This window comes from Serinus canaria, chromosome 17 (genome assembly GCF_022539315.1).
Source record: "Serinus canaria isolate serCan28SL12 chromosome 17, serCan2020, whole genome shotgun sequence".
Classification (NCBI taxonomy): Eukaryota; Metazoa; Chordata; class Aves; order Passeriformes; family Fringillidae; genus Serinus; species Serinus canaria.
This window is the reverse complement of record NC_066330.1, coordinates 9,460,455-9,480,100: the sequence shown is the minus strand read 5'-3', so window position 1 is coordinate 9,480,100 and position 19,646 is coordinate 9,460,455. Positions and strand designations below refer to the sequence as shown.

Below are 19,646 nucleotides of genomic sequence, written 5' to 3'. Positions count from 1 at the left end.
CTGGGTAAACAATTCTCTACATCACATTCTAAAGTAGCAAAACATGGAGAAGCTGAAGCTTCCCAGCTTCTCAGGAGAAAAGATCCTAACAAAAGGATTTTTCAGAAAATATGTCTGTGAGAGAATCACAGAGTATCCCGAGCTGGAAGGGACCCACCAGGATCATCCAGTCCAGGCCCTGTCCCCCACAAACCAAAGGAAAAGGAAACTTAGGTTGTTCTGTACTTGAGAAATCCATGTGAGCTCCTTTTTATGGCCCTGGGGTTGGCAAACTGATTGATTCTGAAAGGCTGCACAGTGGAGCACAAAATGAAAAGCCAGGAGAGCACAGAGCTTCTGATTTGAGCAAACATCCACATTGTCAGGTCAGGTTCCTGGGGAGTGGCTGCCTGCACAGCTGGCCTGTGCCCCAAGCAGTGGCAGCCTGGATGATGGATAATTCAGCACATCCCTGGCTGATCTCATGGAATCACAGAATATCCTGAGCTGGAGGGACCACCAGGCTCCCCCAGCCCAGCCCCTGTCCCTGCCCAGACCCCCCACCAACCCCACCCTGGGCATCCCTGGCAGCGCTGTCCAAAGGCTCCTGGAGCTCTGGCAGCCTCGGGGCCGTGCCCATTCCCTGGGGAGCCTGGGCAGTGCCAGCACCCTCTGGGGGAAGAACCTTGCCCTGAGCTCCAGCCTGAGCTGCCCTGGCCCAGCCCCAGCCATGCCCTTGAGTGCTGTCACCAGAGGGAAGAGACCAGTACCTGCCTCCACTTCCCCAGCTGCCTGCTGGCTATGACATTGATTTTTTTCTTCTTCTTTTTACCAAATATTTGTTAGGAATAATTCAAGTGTATCTAGAGATTACAAGATCAAGTTTGGTAGATTAAAAAAATTATTTTTAAAAAAAATTATTATTAAAAAATAGAGGCTTACTTTTTTTTTCCTTAAGTCTTTACTGTGATGCAGAAGTGAATGCTGTGAGGTGCTTTAAAAGGCTCTGGAGGGAAAAGGACAAAAATTTTGGAGAAAACCACCAGTACTGACAGGGAAAGGTGTGGCTGTAGCTTTCTACTCCAAAGTCTTTAATCAGCTGTAGTGAGAGGACATTCCTGAGGGAGGAATTCCCTGGGTGCTGCTTATTGCTTATCTTGCAGACAGCAGCCCCTGCTGTTCCTGCTCTGCTGCCTGAACAGCAGCCCTCTCCTGCTGCGGCTGGGATTGCAGGGGCTGCTGGCAGGAGCAGGGAGGGTTTGTTGGGCTGACACTCTGCCCTTCCTTCCACAGATATGGAGAGTGTGAATCCCAGTTTTGTCACGGCAGCCACAAGCACCACGGAGCTCCTGGAAACGGAGCACAACGCTACTGAGGGCACCTGGGGTAAGGACTTCTGCCCCTTGGCCATGCCAAGGGCTCAGGGGTTGGGGAATTCCACAGGAGCATCCCAGTTAATGTGCTCTTTCCCTCCATTTCTGGAGATCTGGGCATGGCCTGATCAGTGCCTGGTGCACAGGGCAGCATGTGACAGTCCCCTGAGCCTCAGCTCGCCAGGGCTGCCTCAGAACATGGGCTGGGGACTTGTGTGGAGCCAGTGAAACTCTGATTTGTCTGCTCTAGGACAGATCCACTGCAGGAATCTGTTCTGCTCACAGCAATCTTTGATTGCAGAGGTTCTCTGCACACTTCTTAGCTCTTTGAGCCTCCAAAATGAGAATTTCTGCTAAGAGCAAAATGTGAACACTGCTGGTGTTAATGTTCAGGGAGCTGCCCAAGATCTTTCCTCTAGCAGGCTGTAGGAAGTTGCCTGGCACAGAAAACCTCTGGTGCTTTCACCCCAGATTCTCCTTCTCTGTGATTGCAGGAACCACATCTTCTGTAACCAGCACCTGGATAGGGGAGAAGGCAGATGACTCCAACACCTCCATCCTCGTGGGCTGCCTTGTGGCTATTATTCTGCTGCTCCTGATGATTATAATCATCATTCTTTGGAAGCAATATGTTCAAAAAAGGTTGGAAAAGGTAATACAGTGGAGCTATTTTGTAGACACAAGCTCAGAACTAATCATTAACCCTAGTGAGCTCAGAACTGTGTGAAAAGCACAGCTCCATGGAGTAGCTAAAGCTGCTCTCACAGCAGGGGAGGATGCCAGCCCTGTCCAAGATATTACTGGAAGCTGCTGTGGTTGCAGCCAAGGCATTACTTAACAGCTGAGCATTGCCTCAGTGTTTTAGTTTGGTTTTCCCCTCTCCTCTGCAGGCCCCACGTCGAATCCTGGAGGAGGATGCCACTGTTCGCCTCTCCTTCTACAGCTACACCATTGCCAACAACCAGACCCAGATCCACCAGTCAAATCCCACCTATGAACGTGCTTTCCCACTGGATTTGGAATACCACCAGCCAGCTACACTGCTCCAGAAGCTTCCAGAGCTCTCCCAAAGTGCAGAGGATTCAGGTAACATCATCATCAGTCTCTGGAAGCTGCATGTTTCTTCTTTTATTATTTCTGTCAGATTGTAAATGTGCCACTTGTCAGTGTCCAAGTTGCCATCTTTGGCTCCTGTGCATTGCAATAACCCAGGGAGCTCAGGCAGTGTTGTGGAACACTGGCACTTCTTGGCATGGAGCTGTGACAGCTGGGGCAGCAGTCCCACTAGAGGGTCTGGCCTTTTATTGTTTTATTTGAAGGCTGTTTATTTATTACCCAGGTCATCTTTGAGCAGCTGCTTTGGGCAGTCAGAGCAATCACACATCATTTGTGGAGATGCTGCCTGCAGCACTCTTGGGAGAAGACCTTTAACACCTTTTCCTGCAGCCAGGGCTCTGAGATTCCTTTAGGAACACCAGAAGGAAATAGAGCAGTGAATTGTCTGTGGTGTCCTGGCTTCCAGCCCCGGGGGAGCTTTTGGAGCCCCACAGAAGGGAATGCTTCCAACAGTGTTTAGTACTCAGTGAATGGAAGGGCAGTGCTGCATTCCTCACACTGACAAGTTGCTAAGATCCAGCATTATTCTACCCAGGGAGACTGATTGGGTTGAGCCAGGGTGTGAATATGAAGCAGAACAAATGTTCTGTGTAAATACTGACCCTGCAGGGAGTTAATTCTAAAGCTTTACCCCATATTTATGGGAATAAGCTGTAAGAGGGAGAGCAGTTTGCTACCAGGGGACATGGGAACTGGAAACCTCCATCAGTTTGTGTTGCAGGAGGGAATCCAGAGCAAGTTCGATGTTGCAAACACCATCCCTGCACCAGCTAATGGGAACTGATTGTACTTAGGATAAATCAGAAACAGAAAATCACTTCAGACTGGCCTACCTGTCTGGGCAGGACCTGTAGCTCCCATGGCTGGCTAGAACAGGCTGTGTTGAGCAGGAATTTGTTGGCAGCTCACAGGTATTGTTCTGGGTAAAACAGAGCAGTGTGTCCCTGTTGGATTAAGCCCTTTTTTTGCCTAGAGATGGGGCAACTGAGGTGTTTTAAAAACTTTTATTTTATCTTTAGCTTTATGTGAAGGGTGAGACAATATAGATGTTATAATTAAAATTAGAAGGTAACTATGTCCTAATTACAATGCATTATAAGCATTTTTTTGGGGTTTATTAGCCTTTGCTATACTACATTGTAAATGCTTTAAAGCTAATAATTTAAAGTGACTCTTGGTGGGTCTCAGTACAATGTATCTTTTTTATTTCTCTAAAGTATCTAGTTTTATTTGTAATATTATCTTTTAAAACTTGTTTCTAGTTCTATTTTTCTTTTAATAGTGTCTGTTTTATTGTATGGTATTTTTAAGTTACTATTTTTTATTTCAAAGTTTCCATACAGCTGCATACTGTGTGAGTCTTCTGTTAGGCTTTGAGAATTCTCTATCAATTTGTTTCCCACATGTCCCGTGTAGGTGTCCCTCAGCAAGAGGCAGCAAATTCCCAGAGCTGTGGGGTTGGGAGGAGTGGAAACTGGGCCATACTGGTTCTGAGGGAGCGAGGTGTGACTGCCCTGTCTCTGGCTCCCCTCAGTGTGCAGCGGGGACTACGCTGAGCCCGACCTGACCAAGTCCACCCCTCACCAAGGCTTCCAGAACAACGTGCCCCACTATGCAGAGACCGACATCGTGCACCTGCAGGGGGTCACCGGCAACAACATGTACGCAGTGCCCGCCCTGACCGTGGACTCCCTGACCAAGAAGGACATCTCCGTGGGGGAGTTCCCCCGGCAGCAGCTGCGCCTCAAGGAGAAGCTGGGGGAAGGACAGTTTGGAGAGGTACAGCCACTCTGCTGCTCGTCCTCCCCTGGCACAGGGGAGTCTGCTGAGGTGTTGCTCAGTGGGACCAAGGGTTCTGCATCCCAGTGTTATAGTTAAAATGAAAATGTGTGTTTGCCTGTTGTCATCTGATCACAGGGGTTCCACACTGGTGTCTCCTTATTGCAAAGGTTCCACACCTTCTTGGTGTTTGTTGTGGGCAGCTCCTCAGAGCACTGACTCTTTCTTCTTCACAAAGCAGCCAGCTGACTCCAGTTCCCTTCTTAACCACCCACCCCACTCTTTTATAGCACTCTTCTTCTCATTGCTTACAGCTGTGGCCTGTTAAAGTCAGGCCTGCTCCTAATCTTTGATAATTGGCCCAGCTGCAGCTCCTTAGGGGTGAGATTACTTTCTACACTATCTTTATTTTCTTATGTTCTATCCCCCTACATACAGCCACTCTGCTGCTCGTCCTCCTGCAGGGAGGAGGTGCCTGGCACAGGGGAGTCTGCTGAGGTGTTGCTCAGTGGGACCGAGGGTTCTGCATTCCAGTGTTTTACTTAAAATGAAAATGTGTGTTTGCCCTTTTAGTTAAAATTACAATCACTCTTGGGGAAAGCTGAGATCCCCCAGGCCAAGCCACTGAGCAGCTGTGAGGCTCTGCCTGATACCACTGGGGTCTTCATCAATAGAGGAACTTGCAAACTTTTTCTGTTTGCTATCTACATCTCTGTAAATTCCCACCTAGGGCTGGGAATTCAAACTTTCACATCTTTTATGGACATCTGATGGCTGCCACCCACCTTTAGACATGTGGATTTGGAAACTCTCCACAGTCCAGCTAGCTGGATCCTGGCTGCTGAAACAGCTCTCCCAAGTGCAGCTGTGAGGCTCTGCTCAGTACTACTGGAGTCTTCATCAATAGAGGAACTTGCAAACTTTTTCTGTAAATTCCCACTTTGGGTTGGGAATTAGACTTTAACATCTTCCATGATGATGGCTGCCACCCACCTTTAGACATGTGGGCTTGGAGACTCTCCACAGTCCAGCTAGCTGGATCCTGGCTGCTGAAACAGCTCTCCCAAGTGCAGCTGTGAGGCTCTGCTCAGTACTACTGGAGTCTTCATCAATAGAGGAACTTGCAAACTTTTTCTGTAAATTCCCACTTTGGGTTGGGAATTAGACTTTAACATCTTCCATGATGATGGCTGCCACCCACCTTTAGACATGTGGGCTTGGAGACTCTCCACAGTCCAGCTAGCACTGATCCTGGCTGCTGAAACAGCTCTCCCAGTCACAGGTGGAAGTTCTGGGGGTGCTCTGCACACTGACCTGAGCAAAGACAGACACTTCCCAAGCACTGTGGCACCCTCATGTTTTGTGGCATTGCTGCTTGCTCCAGCCCCAGTTTGTCAGCAGCCTCAGGCAGAATGATGCACACATCTGTCATCTGCCAAACTTTCCCTTGGCTCCTTCAGCTCCTTTCAAGCTGTTAATGTTTTCACCTCGCCTTTTCTTCTCTCTCTGCTTCATTTTCACACCATCTGTAGCTCCTTCCTGTGCAGGTCTTTCCCTCTCCTGCTCTCACTTTTCCACTGCCTTTTTTCTTCCCAGCTTTTGTTCACTCACAGCCCTAAATTCTGCTTCTCTATTACACTTTGGGAAGCACAGCCCTTCTCTGACTGCCTCCTGCTCTGTGATGTGCCCATCTTTGTGGTTCCTCCATTCTGACACCCCATCTTCCCTACCCCAGCCTCTTTCCTGTCCCCTCACTTCTTCCTGGCTCACTGTTTTCTGGGGAGGTGCTGACATCTTCATCCTCCTCACCTGGCTGTTGCCCTTTCTGCTGTTGCCTCCATCCTGCTCTGTGCTCCAAAAGTGGGACAGAGAGGATTTTCTCATTGGTCTGTTTCTGGTTTCTCCTTCCCTCTCATGCTGTCCTTCTAATAACTGTAATAACTCCTCCTCTCTAGTGACTGGACATGGCTCTCCCATCTCCATTTTTCTTGAGGATGGATTCAGAGCCTGTTCCTTTCCATGTATCACAGGCTCTTCTGCACCACATTTTCCTGTCTCTTCTCCATAGTCTTCCCCCAACTGGCCATTATGTGCTTTGCTCCACTGCTCTGGCTCTGTGTGCTCCTACAAACAGGGCTCATTGCTTCTTTCAGGTCTCCACTTTTCCTTCTTCTCAGTCTTTTGTTTTCCCTGCTCCCAAGGAAGCAGCACCACCCCTCCCTGGTGACACATCACCTTGGAATTACCTGTGCTTATTCCTGTGGCTCTTCCTGTCCCAGGTCTCATGATTGTGCTTTCCCACAGCAGACTCATTCTCTGCAGCAGCATCTTTATACCCTCATTCCTGTTCTGCAGGTTTGTCCCATTTTCTCTGCTGTCTCATTTTCCCCCTCACCATGCTGATGGCATCAGTTCTTGCTGCTCTCTTCATACAAAATTCATCATGCTCCCATTACATTCCCTCACTGCTGCAAGTCTCTGACTAACACATCCAGTCTGCTCCTCTTTTCCAGTCCTTTTTCCTGTCCACACCCTCAGGTCAGTCTGCTTTCCCCACCCAGCTCTCCATTTGGATGCACATTCTGGTAACTTCTTAAGAAAGTGTCTTGTCACCCCTTCTTGTACAACCCTGCCAGTAACTTTATAACACTAACCATTAATTTATTGGAAGAAATTTGGAATTGTGTGTAGTCATTAGAGTATTTATCTGTTTATCTGTGGGTGTACCTACAGGTGAGGTGTTCATATCAGGGATACATACGCACATACTTTTCTCCTTTTTTTTTTTTTTTTTTTTTTCCCTCTGGAATTTGAGGATTTTGGATAACTGGCTGTAGTTCTTGGATGCTCCTCAGTGAAGTCTGAGCAGTGCCTCCAGCCAGGCCATGGTTTGATGGTTCTGGGGTTGTGTGAGGTGCTTTAGTGCAGAGCAGACACATCCACGCTCAGGGGCCTTCCTGAACATCCCCAGTGGGTGCTGGCTGAACTGGGCTGGCCCAGGCTGCTGCAGCAGTGCAGTAAACCCAGGCTGTGGGGACTCACCTGGCTTTGGTCCCTGTGGGCTCCTAGGCCATGGGCTATGTTATATCAGGATCTAGGGCCAGCCCTTGGATCATTTCTGATCGCAGCTGTGTCACCATCCCCAGATCATTCCTGGTTCATTCTGCCAGCAGTGACCCACCAGTGACCTGGCTGTGATGCTGTTTTCCTCTGGATTTCTGCCTGTGTGTGCTCTTACAGCTGCCTTTGCCCTGCAGGTGCACCTCTGTGAAGCTGATGGCCTGCTGGAATTCCTGGGAGTCTCATCCTCAGAATTCACTCACCAGCCCGTTCTTGTGGCAGTGAAAATGCTGAGATCAGATGTCAACAAAACAGCCAGGTGAGTGCAGTGCCAACAGCTGGGGAGGAAAGCAAACACCCCCCAGGCACAGGGCAACCCTGAGCACTGCTGAGGGAGGGTGTCTGGGGTGTGTATTCCCCGTGTTCCTGGAAGGAGCAGGACACAGCAGGGAGTGGGGGGGAGGGGAAGCTGCAAGGTCAGCCTGCAGTGCTGCGTTAATGCTGAGCTGGGAGAGCTCAGAACCAGTTTCACACCCGTGCAAAGTGTCAATTACTCTGAACTCAGAACGCAGCCCTTGTGCTGTCCTCAGACAAAGGGACAGTGTCAGGTGTTTTCAAGGTGATTCAGAGGTGTTTTCTGTTTTACAAGGAATGATTTCCTGAAGGAGATCAAGATCATGTCCAGGCTGAAGAACCCCAACATCATCCGGCTGCTGGGCGTGTGCGTGCGGGAGGACCCGCTGTGCATGATCACAGAGTACATGGAGAACGGGGACCTCAACCAGTTCCTGTCCCACAGGGAGATCTACAGCAAATTTGCCATTTCAAACAACATCCCCTGTGTCACGTAAGAGAAGCTGCTTGGCTTGTTGGGAGAACTCAGCAAAGCAGAGCTGTCACTTTTATCTGCTGTGCCTTCCCAGCAGGGACCCTCCTGCAGCCTGGCCATTGCCATGGTGTGGGGTTGGTCCTGAGGCCTCTGGAGGTCTGTGTTCCCCTGAAGTGCCCCTGACAGAGCTGTTCTGGTCACAAAGACCACCTTAGATGTATTTATTGAGCTGACCATCTCTATGTTAGTGGATATTTCATTGATTTGAAAATCAATTGCATTACAACAAGAATTTTGGGATGAAAATCAAGAATCTCTCTTAGGCTTTTAAGAAGGTTCATATGTTTTCTGGTGTCCAAAAAATATTGCATGAGAGGAGCTGAGTATGGAGCTTCAGCAAGAAGATTTCACCAGCAACAGAAGAAGAATATTTGGCAAAGAAAATCACATTTTGTCAGCAGTGGCACTGGTCTCCCTCCTCAATGGAAGGACTAAATCTCTGCTGTTGCAGAAGTGCTTTCCCCAGAGGAGAATCATGTAGGACTAATATATTGTGCTTGATAAGGAGCCCTGCACTGAGCAGGAGCTGCAGCATTTGGTGTGCTCCTCCCCAAAGGAGTACTGGGATTTGTGGTTCAGACACAAAGTAAGGCAGAGCCAGCTCTGAGTGCTGGGCAGTAGGTGGCTGGGTTTTACCCTGGCCAGACAACTCCAGCCTTGCTGCCAGGACCTGTCAGTGGTTCTGTCAGGAGTGTTAACCTGGTGTCCTGCAGGCAGGAGCTGTAGGAGGAGAGAGGATTTGTGTCTGAGAAGAAATAGATTCCAGCTCTCTCCAGTCTCCTGCCCTTTCTGCCTATCTGAAACCTCATTCACCTTTACATTTGTGGCTTTTTTTTCCTGGCCAAAGCCTCAAAATGTTCTTTCTTTATCACCTCTTTGCTTCTCATTTGACTTCAGCACTGTCACTCAGGTTGTTCTTCCTTGCTTTCCATTACCTGGCTCTACATCTAGTTTTTCATTGTCTCCCACTGATCCTTCAGCCTCTCCTTTTGTCCCTGCCAGGCAGAGAGTGTCACCCAGAGCTCTGAAGGGGTTGTGTCCTGGCAGTGACAGGAATGCCCCTGCCCCAGGAGCAGCTTGGCTCTGCTGGTGCCTGAGGGCATCTGATGGATGTGACAAGGTGCAGCCACCCCACCCAGCTCCAGACCCAGGGTTTGGTGCAGCAGAGGTGGGATGGGACCAGCCCTTTCATGCACAGGGATTCTTCAGTCCTTATGGCTCTCTGGTATTTGAAATGCATCTCCCTGCTGTCTCTGGCTGTCAGGTCACAGAATCATTTAGGTTGGAAAGATCATTGATGTTCTAAGATCATAAGAAATGCTTTAAGATCATTGATGTTCTCCCAGCACTGCCAAGGCCACCATGTCCCAAAAGTGCCACATCTGTATGGTTTCTAAATGGTGAATGGTGAGTCCAGCACTGCCCTGGGCAGCCTGTGCTAAGACCTGACAACATTTTGGTGAAGAAATTTTCCCCAATATCCAACCCAAACTTGCCCTGGCCCAGCCTGAGCTGTTCCCTCTCCTCCTGTCCCTGTTCCCTGGAGCACAGTCTGAATCCCCCGGCTGTCCCCTCCTGTCAGGAGCTGGGCAGAGCCACAAGGGCCCCCCTGAGCCTCCTTTGCTCCAGGCTGAGCCCCGCCCCCCCCCCCCCAGCTTCTTCTCCATCATCTTTGCTGCTCTTCCAAAGGCAGCTCTGCTTCTCTGCCTTTGGGGTGCTGCCCTGAGGCACCACCCTGACTCTGCTGAGGGGTCTGTCCCACCCAGCCCCATCCCCTCCTGGCCCTCTGCTCATGGAGCTGCCTGTGTGGAGCCTTGGGAGCTGCCTGAGCAGGGGGCAGGAGCCAGGAAGAAGCTGCTGATGGACCCTGCCAGGGTTCAGGTGGGACAGGGAGGATGGGGAGAGCAGCCCCAGGCTGGGAGGGAATCACAGCAGAGCAGGGGAAGGGAAAACCTGGGATCTTGGAGGCCATTCCTGTGCCACAGGCCAACAGCCAGGTTATCAGGGCACAGGAGGGTGGGAGAGTTACTACTCTGGAACCTCTAAAAAGTAGGAAGAAGAACTTTTTATACAGACAGATAGTGACAGGGTAGGGAGAATGGTTTTACACTGCCAGAGAACAGGGTTAGATTAGATTTTAGGAAGAAAGTCTCTATTCAGAGGATGGTGAGGCCCTGGCACTGGGTGCCCAGAGAAGTTGTGGCTGTCCCAGCCCTGGAAGTGTCCAAAGCCAGGTTGGAAGGGTCTTGGAGTAACCTGGGATAGTGGGAGGTGTCCCTGCCCATGGCAGGGGGTGGAACAAAACAATCTTTTAAGTCTCTTCCAATTGAAACCATTCCATGATTCTGTGATAGTCTCATTTTTCTTAGTGTTCTGGTGGCAAAGATCTCATTTTCTGACCTTTACTGAAAAAATACAAACTGTGAGCAGTTTATCAGATGTGTTCTTGGTCGTGTGAAGCATTTGGGCATCAGCAGTGGGAAACAGGCTGAGCGGCACAGAGCAGTAGTGTGGGAAGAATGCTGAGAGTCTGCTGGTCCAAACTCTGTCTGTGTGTCCTGCAGCTTTATTAATTCTAGATTCATTTAGCTCATGGACGAATTAAAATTAAATTAGATGGAAAATGCATCGCTTTCTATTTTCAGTAATGTTTAGCATATTTAAAACCAAGTTAACTCTCTTTAATGTGAAGTGGCACACTTATGTTAATATAAGCATTCAGTAGTGGTGTTGTTTGAAATACAGGCTGAGTGGTTTTTAAGATATGAGATTCTGAGCTCAATTTTTCATGTCTCTCTGCAAAAAATTGGTGCTTTGATGCACAAACTCTTTGAAAATCTCGAGATTAATGTTTGATATAGAAAAAAAAAAATAAAATCTCAAGGATGTCAGGTGAAGGCCTGAATTTCAGGGAGAGCCTGTCTGTTCCTGCTTAGCCAGCTCAGGATCCTGGCTGGAATGAGACAGTTTGGTTCCACTGTTATGGCAGAAAATAAAACAACAGGTCACTAAGACATCAAATACAATGAAGTCCTGAGTGTGGGGGAGCCCCAGTGATTTTTCTTTGTTGTGTTTTCCTTTGCTGCAGCCACTCCAACCTGCTGTACATGGCCACCCAGATTGCCTCGGGGATGAAGTACCTGGCATCCCTGAACTTTGTGCACAGGGACCTGGCAACTCGTAACTGCCTGGTGGGGAACAACCACACCATCAAGATTGCAGACTTTGGCATGAGCAGGAACCTCTACAGTGGGGATTACTACAGGATCCAGGGCAGAGCTGTGCTGCCCATCCGCTGGATGGCCTGGGAGAGCATCCTGCTGGTAGGTACTGCACAAACCCTTCCCTCTTCCCTAAAGCAGTGCCAGGCAATCACCACCAATACCTGTGCTACACATGGTGAGAAACCCATGGGGTTGTGTTGGACATAACTGATGTCCTGGGGAAGGAGCCTGGCCTTGGAAATACAGAATGTCATGGAATGTTTGGGTTGGAAGGAGCTTAAAGCCCATCCAGTGCCACCCCTGCCATGGCAGGGACACCTCCCACTGTCCCAGGCTGCTCCCAGCCCTGTCCAGCCTGGCCTTGGGCACTGCCAGGGATCCAGGGGCAGCCCCAGCTGGTCTGGGCACCCTGTGCCAGGGCCTGCCCACCCTGCCATGGAACAATTCCTAATTCCCAATATCCCATCTGTCCCTGCCCTCTGGCAATGGGAGCCATTCACTGTGTCCTGGTACTCCAGACCCCTGTAAATTGTCTCTCCATGTTTCTTGCCAGCCCCTTCAGGCCCTGCAAGGCCACACTGAGGTCCCCTCAGAGCTTCTCCTCTCCAGGTGAGCAATCCCAGCTGTGCCAGCCTCTCCTCCCAGCAGAGCTGCTCCATCCCTCTGATCCCCCTGGAGCCTCCTCTGGATCTCTGCAGCAGCTCCAGCTCCTCCCTGGGCTGGGCCAGGCCTGGGGCAGCTCTGCAGGTGGGCTCTCACCTGGGCACAGGGGCACAATCCCCCCTGCCCTGCTGCCCACGCTGGGCTCAGCCCAGGGCAGGGGCTCAGGGCTGGGGCAGCTCCAGCTCTCACCCCCAGCACCCCCAGGTCCCTCTCCAGGGCTGCTCCAGCTGCTCATCCCAGCCTGGGTTGGTCCTGGGGGTTCTCCTGACCCAGGGGCAGCTCCAGCACTCCTGGAACCTCCTGAGGTTCCTGTGGGTCATTGCTTGAGCTTCTCCAGGTCTGTCTGGATGGCATCACATCCCTCAGGCCTCATCTGGGCATGAGTGCCTGGCATTCCTACTGGAATTTTAAGGAAGTTGCCTTGCTCTGCTTATCCCCCCAGCTGGGAAGCTGAGAGGGGCAGGGACAAAACTTCTTGAGTTTCAAGTGTCTGGTTTGAGGCTGTGAGATTTTTTTCACATTTAAGGGTCCTGCTGTCTCTCCTCAGGAGACCCAAATACTTCCAGTTCCACAGCCCAAATACATCCAGTCTGGAGAATATGAAACTTTTTTTTTCTTGTAGTAGTTGGTGAGTTACTTTCTTACAACATGCTCTCCAAGTACCCAGAAAAATTGTAATTACCTCTGCTCTGCAGGCTGCCAGGGCCAAGCTCTCTGAAATCCACCCTCTTTTCCTGCTTATGGCTGCATCTAAACCGTAAATCACTGCCATCCTCCCCGTGTGAACATCTTCCAAACCTCGACAGACTGCAGGGGTTGCCAGATAAGCCTGGGTGAAGTGGGACTGGGATGTTTTCTGCCCAAACAGGCCCTCCAGCCCCTCAAGTGTTTTGTGTTATTTTCTGAGCAATCTTCTTTTTACTTCTCCAGAAACACATTGTTCCAAACACAGCCAGTTTGGGCACATTTTTTGAAGACGGAAAACAGTGACAGCAAGAATATTGTCACTGGCTTCTTACATGTGCAAAAATTAAAATTATCCTGGGCTTTTCTCTAAGAGTCTGGAGTCTGCTCTGGCTCTGCTTTCACCCTGAGGGCTTTGCTTCCCTTTCAAAGGCTTTTCTGTGAGCTCTGCTCTTTTGGGTAGAGGTAGGCAGTGACTATCCCCCCTCCCTCAGTTTATTTTATTCTGCTGCAAACAGACTGTCTCAGGAGGGACAGGAGTCTCTGGCCTTCTCTGGGACCTGCTCCCTATTGCAGAGCTTTGTCCCTGTGACAACTGCACCTTCTTAGGGCTTCTGGGGCCCCCAGGTGCTGCTGCTGCCCTGCAAAGAGCCCTGGCATGCCCATGGGTATGGCTGGGGGCAGCTCAGCTGCTGTGCTGCCTCTGTTTGCAGCATTTCCCCAGGTGCACCCAGGTGTAGGGCTGCACAGGGTGCAGGCTGGGAGGGTTTTATAAAATGGGTTTTGCTGAGCTTAGCAGATCCTCTGTGGCAGCAGAAGCAGGGAGGTAATCCTTGCCCTGTACTCAGTGCTGCTGAGGGCACACCTGGAGTCCTGTGCCCAGCTCTGGCCCCTTAGGTCGGGAAGGATGTTGAGATGCTGGAGCACATCCAGAGGAGGCAACGAGGCTGGTGAGGGGCTGGGAACACAAACCCTAAGAGGAATGTTTGAGGGAGCTGGGGGTGCTCAGCCTGGAGAAAAGCAGGCTCAGAGGTGCCCTTATTGCCCTCTACAGCTCCCTGAAGGGAGGCTACAGACAAGTGGGGTTGGACTCTTCCCCTGGGCAGCACTGACAGAACCAGAGGACACAGTCTCAGGCTACGTCAGGGAAGGGATAGGTTGGATATTAGGAAGAAATTTTTCACCAAAAGGATAATAAAGTACAGGAATGCTCTTCCCAGGGAGATGGTGGAATCACCATCTCTGGATGTGTTTAAAAAAAGACTGGACATGGTACCTGGTGCTGTTGTCTGGTTGAGGTGTTAGGGCACAGGTTGGACTGGATGATCTTAGAGGTCTCTGCCAACCCCATTATTCTGTGATTCTGTCCACAGGGCAAGTTCACCACAGCCAGTGATGTGTGGGCCTTTGGGGTGACCCTGTGGGAGATGTTTGTGCTGTGCAAGGAGCAGCCCTACAGCCTCCTGACGGACGAGCAGGTCATCGAGAACACGGGCGAGTTCTTCCGCAGCCAGGGCAGGCAGGTGAGCAGCAAACAGCTCTTCCCTCCTTCCCTCAGCCACCCCTTCCTGCTGGCTGTTCCTCCCTGCTGCCCTCACCTCAGCTGCAGCAGTTTGTGCTTCTTCTCACCTGTGTCCTGAGTTCTGCTCAGCTTCTCACCTGTGTCCTCCCGCTCCCCTCCTTTTTCTGGGCTCACTGTACCTTGGAGTGTACCTTCTCTTGGAGTCCCACTGGAAGAACCTCTTGGCCCTGTCCTGCTTATTTTCTGTTCTTCAGCTTTTCCAGGCTCTCCCACACAGTCCTGTTGCTCCTTTCCTCTGCCAGCACTCTCCCACCAGCATTGCCTCTGGAAGATGAGGGAGCAGGAGGGATTTGTGGTGGGAAGGAGCAGTTGGTGGTTCCCAGGGATTGGATTCTCCCTGTAGTATCTCCATACATGACAAGAAGCCTTTGGCCATCTCCAGCTGCTGAAGGGCTTTTCTGTCATTTTGTCCCCACTGCTGCTGCCCTCAGTAGATGCCAGTGATGGTGCAGGACACTCCATCTCCTCAGTACCCAAAGCTGTGGAGAACAGTTCTCCCCCAAATTCACCTTTAGCACCAGAGAATTAAGGGAAATAAAATGATATGGGGTTTATTCACCATCTCCTAAATACTAATGATTAGCCAAGAGCCTACAAGAAGTAAGCCTAAAAAATGAGAGGGTGAAATAAAATGATTCTGCCAAGCTGTGCTGTAGATAAGCTCTAAAAGGTTTTTTTTCTGTCCCTGTAACAAGCTGTCACGATGCTTAGAAAGCCTCATGGGCTGTCTACGGTGAGTTGCAAGTACTTGGATTTTATTGTGGTAAATTTGGTTTTGGTTTGTGTTTTGCTGTCTCTTGGAGGACAAATGCCCCAGAAGCATTCATGTTTTCTGGGGGACAAAGGCCTTTTGTGTGAGCAGCTCATCAGACAAGTTGGCAAAGTGTCCGTGGTGCTGTTTGAGAGGCTCTGTCCAGACTCCGCTGCCAGACTGGAGCTGGAGGGATTCCAAACACTGCATGGTGGCTGTGTCTTGTAACCCTGAAATGAAACTGTCTTTTGGTGTTACTTGAGTAAAGGTTCATTTCTTTTGTCAGAGCCCCACTGAAGCACTGTGACTCTTCCTTTCAGATCTATCTGTCCCAGACTCCTCTGTGTCCTAACCCTGTGTTCGACCTGATGCTGAAATGCTGGAGCAGGGATATCAAAGATCGTCCCACTTTTGACATGATCCACCAGTTCCTGCTAGAACAAATGGAATCAAACATCTGACTCCAGGAAAGAGGCAAGCTCGAGCACAGAGTGACTTTGGGGTCCCTTTGCCTGTCCCTCACAGTCAGGCCACCTCGCTCCCCTCTCTGACTATTTCAGTTGGGATGTCCATGGCAGCTGCTCGTTCTCTTGGCCATGGTCTGACACACAGGACCAGAGGATCTCATTTGGTTGAAAAATCATCTCCTCTTCTGAATCATTTCCTGGGAATACTGTGAGAGGGGGTTTTATTGGATACCCATACAGCTTTGGGCAGAAGGAATGAGTAGAACTTGGAGGGACTTGGAGCTCTCTCCTGCCTGGGAGAGAAGGTGAGAGTGCTGCCACTTGAGAACAGGTTTCTGGAAGGAAAGGCTGCAGCCTTCCAGAGCTCTTCCATGGAATCTGATGGAAGTCTTGTGCACATGAGCAAGTGTTTCTGTGTGCTCTTGCTACAGACAATGGTGAGAGGCCAGAAACATCTGGAGCTGGGAAATGGTTTAATGGACTTGGGAACTGACGGAGCATTGAGGATCCCTTTGGGAGTGACACTGCCAGGGTCCACAGAAGATGCTGAAACAAGAGTCCAAGATGATGTTCTGTTTTCCTGTGGTTGTTAAGCACTGCTTTGGTTATATATGTGCGTTTTCCCCACACTGGATTTTTTTTGTTGTTGTTGTTTTCTAGAAAAAAGATTTTAAAATGAATGTTAAAGGTTATTGGGAGGTCACTGTGTTAGAAGGTCTTCCTCTGACCTACCAATTAAGGTTAGGGTAGGGAGTTTGTATTGGGAAGTAGCTGATACTGTACTACTGTCACTATGTAGAGTTATTAACCTAATGAACTTGTAGCCACAATGGACTGATGTGCAATTAATCCTGTATAATTACCCATCAATATGAGATCTCTAGATCAATGCTGTTACGTGTGAGAGGGAACTGAGATTGGGTGGGACCGAATGGCTGAGAGCAGAGCCCTCTTTGTCACTTGTCACAGCTCCCACGAGGGACAGGAGGAGCAAACAGCTCACACCTGAGGTTCCTCTCCAGGTGTGCTGCAGGTTGGTGCCACGGCCAGGCTGTCACTGCCCTGTCACAGGGGCTGGGCTGGCACGTCCTCTGTCCTTTTTCTCAGTCACTCATTGAACTTGGGGTTGCTTTTTGTGTGTCCTGTCACAAACAGCTCATTCTCTGGAGGGTCTTAGAGGGCTCTGAAATCCATTTGGAGGGAGTTAGAGAATTTAGTGTGTTTCTACAATAAATCCATTGTGGATTTACCAGGTGCCTGGGGAATACTCTGCTATTCCCTCTCTAATCATTTAGCAAGATACTTAGGACCAAACCAAATATTTCATAAGCTGGGAGAAGATGAAAGCTCAGCACTTGGCGCTTTTTTTTTTTTTTTAAGTAGAATCCAGCATAAAATGTATTTCCAGTAAAGATTATAAAGATAATTTTCATCATAGCCACAAGCATGGATGACAGGCTGGCTGTGCGGAGAGAGGGCACTGCTGAGAGGGGAATGTCTGAGTGGTTACAACACAGGGATAGTTGTGCTAAAAGAAAAACCCTGAACGGCTTCTGAATGGGCAGATGCCAGGCTGGAGCATGGCATGGCTGTGTCTGCTCCTTGGGAAGGCTCCAGCCATGCCTGGGCTGTCCTGCTGGGGATGTGTCCCCACCCCAGCTGCTCCTCTGAGCCCCCCAGAGGGCCCAAGTGCTCTCATCTCCCTGCAGGGATTCTTAGAATCCCTGCAGGAGTCAGAGCCAGCAGGTCCCTGCTGGGTGCTGCAGTCTGGTAAACCACTCAGCCCAGGTGTTTCTGGAACATTCCTGCCCCAGGAAATGTTCCCAGTGCCACCCAGCTGGGTGTGTGGTCTCCTGTGCTCCAGAGCTGGGAGCTCCCAGGGCAGGGAGAGTCCCTGGAGGGGCTCTGTGACATCTGGACATGCTGTTCCTCCATTGACATGGTGACATACAAAGTTTGCCTCATATCAATAAATTCTAATGATAACCTTGACAAAAGTGAATTTCCACTTCTTGTTTTGTACCCGGGTGTCTGCCCTGAGAACTGACACTTGGGTGGGGTTGTTCAGTAGCTCTCTGGGGAGAATGTGACCCCTGGGTTTGGAGGGAGCAGCCACAGACCATTAAAGGAAGAGAGTTTTGAAGGGAATTTCTGGAAATGCTGGAAAAGTGCTGGCCCAAATCCCCTTGTGCTGGTGGGACCTCCATGGCCTGGGGGTTGTTGGTTGGTGCTGCATTTCAATAAACAGCTTCTTCATCTCAGTGGTAAAATCTGATGCTTTAGGCTGGGAGGAGCCTTTATAGGTCCCTTACCAACCTGATCACTTAAGGCTGAGCTAATTTCAACGTTCCCTTGGGGTGCTCTGGGCTTTGAAAATTTCCAAGGTTGGAAATGTCATCCCTGACCCTGTCCCAGAGCTCTTCTGTGCCCATGAAGAACTTTTTCCTTGTGCCTGATGGGCCCTTCCCTTGCATCCTGTGCCTTTGCCTCTTGGTCTGTCACTGCCCCTGGCAGAGCCACCACCCTGCAGCCCTGGCACTGCTGGGCAGGGCTGCCCCTGGTCAGAGCTCGGGTATTTGGGCAAACCCAAACGCATTTTAGGCTGAAAATACCAGATCTCTCAATTTAGACACCAAGGGCAGGAGTCAAAGCAGCATTTTGATCTTGTCAGACATAAGTTGGAGGGAAATTAGGCACCTTAACAGGTAAGAACAACCTTCAAATATTCAACAGGTGGCCCAGAGAATCTATGGATGCCCCATCCCAAGGCCAGGTTGGATGGGGCTTGGAGCAATCTGGGATAGTGGAACAAGATGATCTTTAAGGTCACTTTCAACTCAAACCAGTTTGGGATTATGGGACATTTAATCAATTCCATATTCCTGAAAGAGGAAAGGTCTTGCCAGAAAGAGAAGCTGCTGCTGCTCCATCAGCAATGCAGCCAGTACTGCAGGAGCTCTGAAACATCCACAACATCCCAGGGAGATTCATAGGTTGAAGGCCCTGGGCCAGGCTCAGCCAGTGAAGTGTTTCTAATTTCACACCTCCCAAACTGGATTTTAATCTTTCCTTCCCTCCCCTGTGCCAGGTGCCCTCACCTTCCTCATGATCTTCCTCCCGTAGAACATCACTTTGTCCCTCTTGCGAAACCTGTACTGAGGCACGTGGGGCTGAGCTTGTTCTGCAACAGAAGCATCACATCAGAAACCACCTGCAGCAGCTGAGAGAACACCTGAGCACAGCCTCCAGAGCAGCTCCTGTGGGCAGGGTTTGGGATTTAAACCACCCTGGGATCCCTCATTCCCCAGCTCTGGCCGAGCCAGACCCAGGCAGGGCTGCCCTGAGGCTCCACCTCAGCCCCAGAGGGGATAAAGAGCTCTCTAAACAGACTGAAGGCTTGGACAGTTTTCATCTCCTCAAGGAAACCTCTAATTCAATCATTTCTCCATCTGTGACAGTGAAATCACTGCAGGGTTGAATTCCTCTGCAGAATTCCCAACTGGTCCTGAGGCTGGCACTGCTCACCCCAAAGAAATAAAACCTGCAGGTCCTGCACGTGACAGTTCTGGGCCTGGGGAAGGGAACCAACACTAAGTTCTCATCCTTTAAAGCTGCTGTCCTGCAAGAACCACACCTCTACAGCAAACAACTACCACAGAAAATTACAAACAGACTCAAGATTGATGGAAAAACTGGGTTTAAAACTTACATGGTAAGTACTTGATAATTAGTCTCCTTATCCCATACATGACATACAGAACAACTACTTCAAGTAGCAGCATGGCTGCAGCTCCAATTGCAATTCCAGTCAGCTGGGAGAGGAATTTAGGGAGAAAAATTAATAATTTCCAACTTCAGAAGTTACTACATACTTTTTGAAGGGCTGAAGAACACTCAGCTCAGTGAGATGTCTAAAAGCCAAGCACATTCATAAATACTTAATTCTTAATTCAAACATCTCATATGCAAGAAGTTTAAACTGCACCAGTGACCTGTCCTATATTACATGGAAAATATTCCATGTTTTTCTCCCTAAAGATCTGGGAGCTGATCAATTCAATGCACAGGGGGTGTATGAG

At 49.8% G+C, this 19,646-nt stretch overlaps 1 protein-coding gene across 3 annotated transcripts in view; it reads left to right on the top strand.

Annotated features, from left to right (window-relative positions):
* The window catches only part of LOC103819066 (discoidin domain-containing receptor 2-like), a 63,754-nt gene extending 45,926 nt beyond the window's left edge, over nt 1–17,828 (top strand). For all 3 annotated transcript variants that reach the window (XM_050980885.1, XM_050980886.1, XM_009093523.4), the window contains exons 9-17: nt 1,273–1,365; nt 1,847–2,004; nt 2,243–2,438; nt 4,003–4,247; nt 7,505–7,626; nt 7,957–8,154; nt 11,285–11,519; nt 14,141–14,290; nt 15,421–17,828. In XM_050980885.1, the coding sequence (XP_050836842.1) occupies nt 1,273–1,365; nt 1,847–2,004; nt 2,243–2,438; nt 4,003–4,247; nt 7,505–7,626; nt 7,957–8,154; nt 11,285–11,519; nt 14,141–14,290; nt 15,421–15,561 (1,538 nt within the window). In that variant the 3' untranslated portion in view covers nt 15,562–17,828. The remainder of the gene's footprint in view (nt 1–1,272; nt 1,366–1,846; nt 2,005–2,242; nt 2,439–4,002; nt 4,248–7,504; nt 7,627–7,956; nt 8,155–11,284; nt 11,520–14,140; nt 14,291–15,420) is intronic.
* The last annotated feature ends 1,818 nt before the right edge of the window (nt 17,829–19,646 follow it).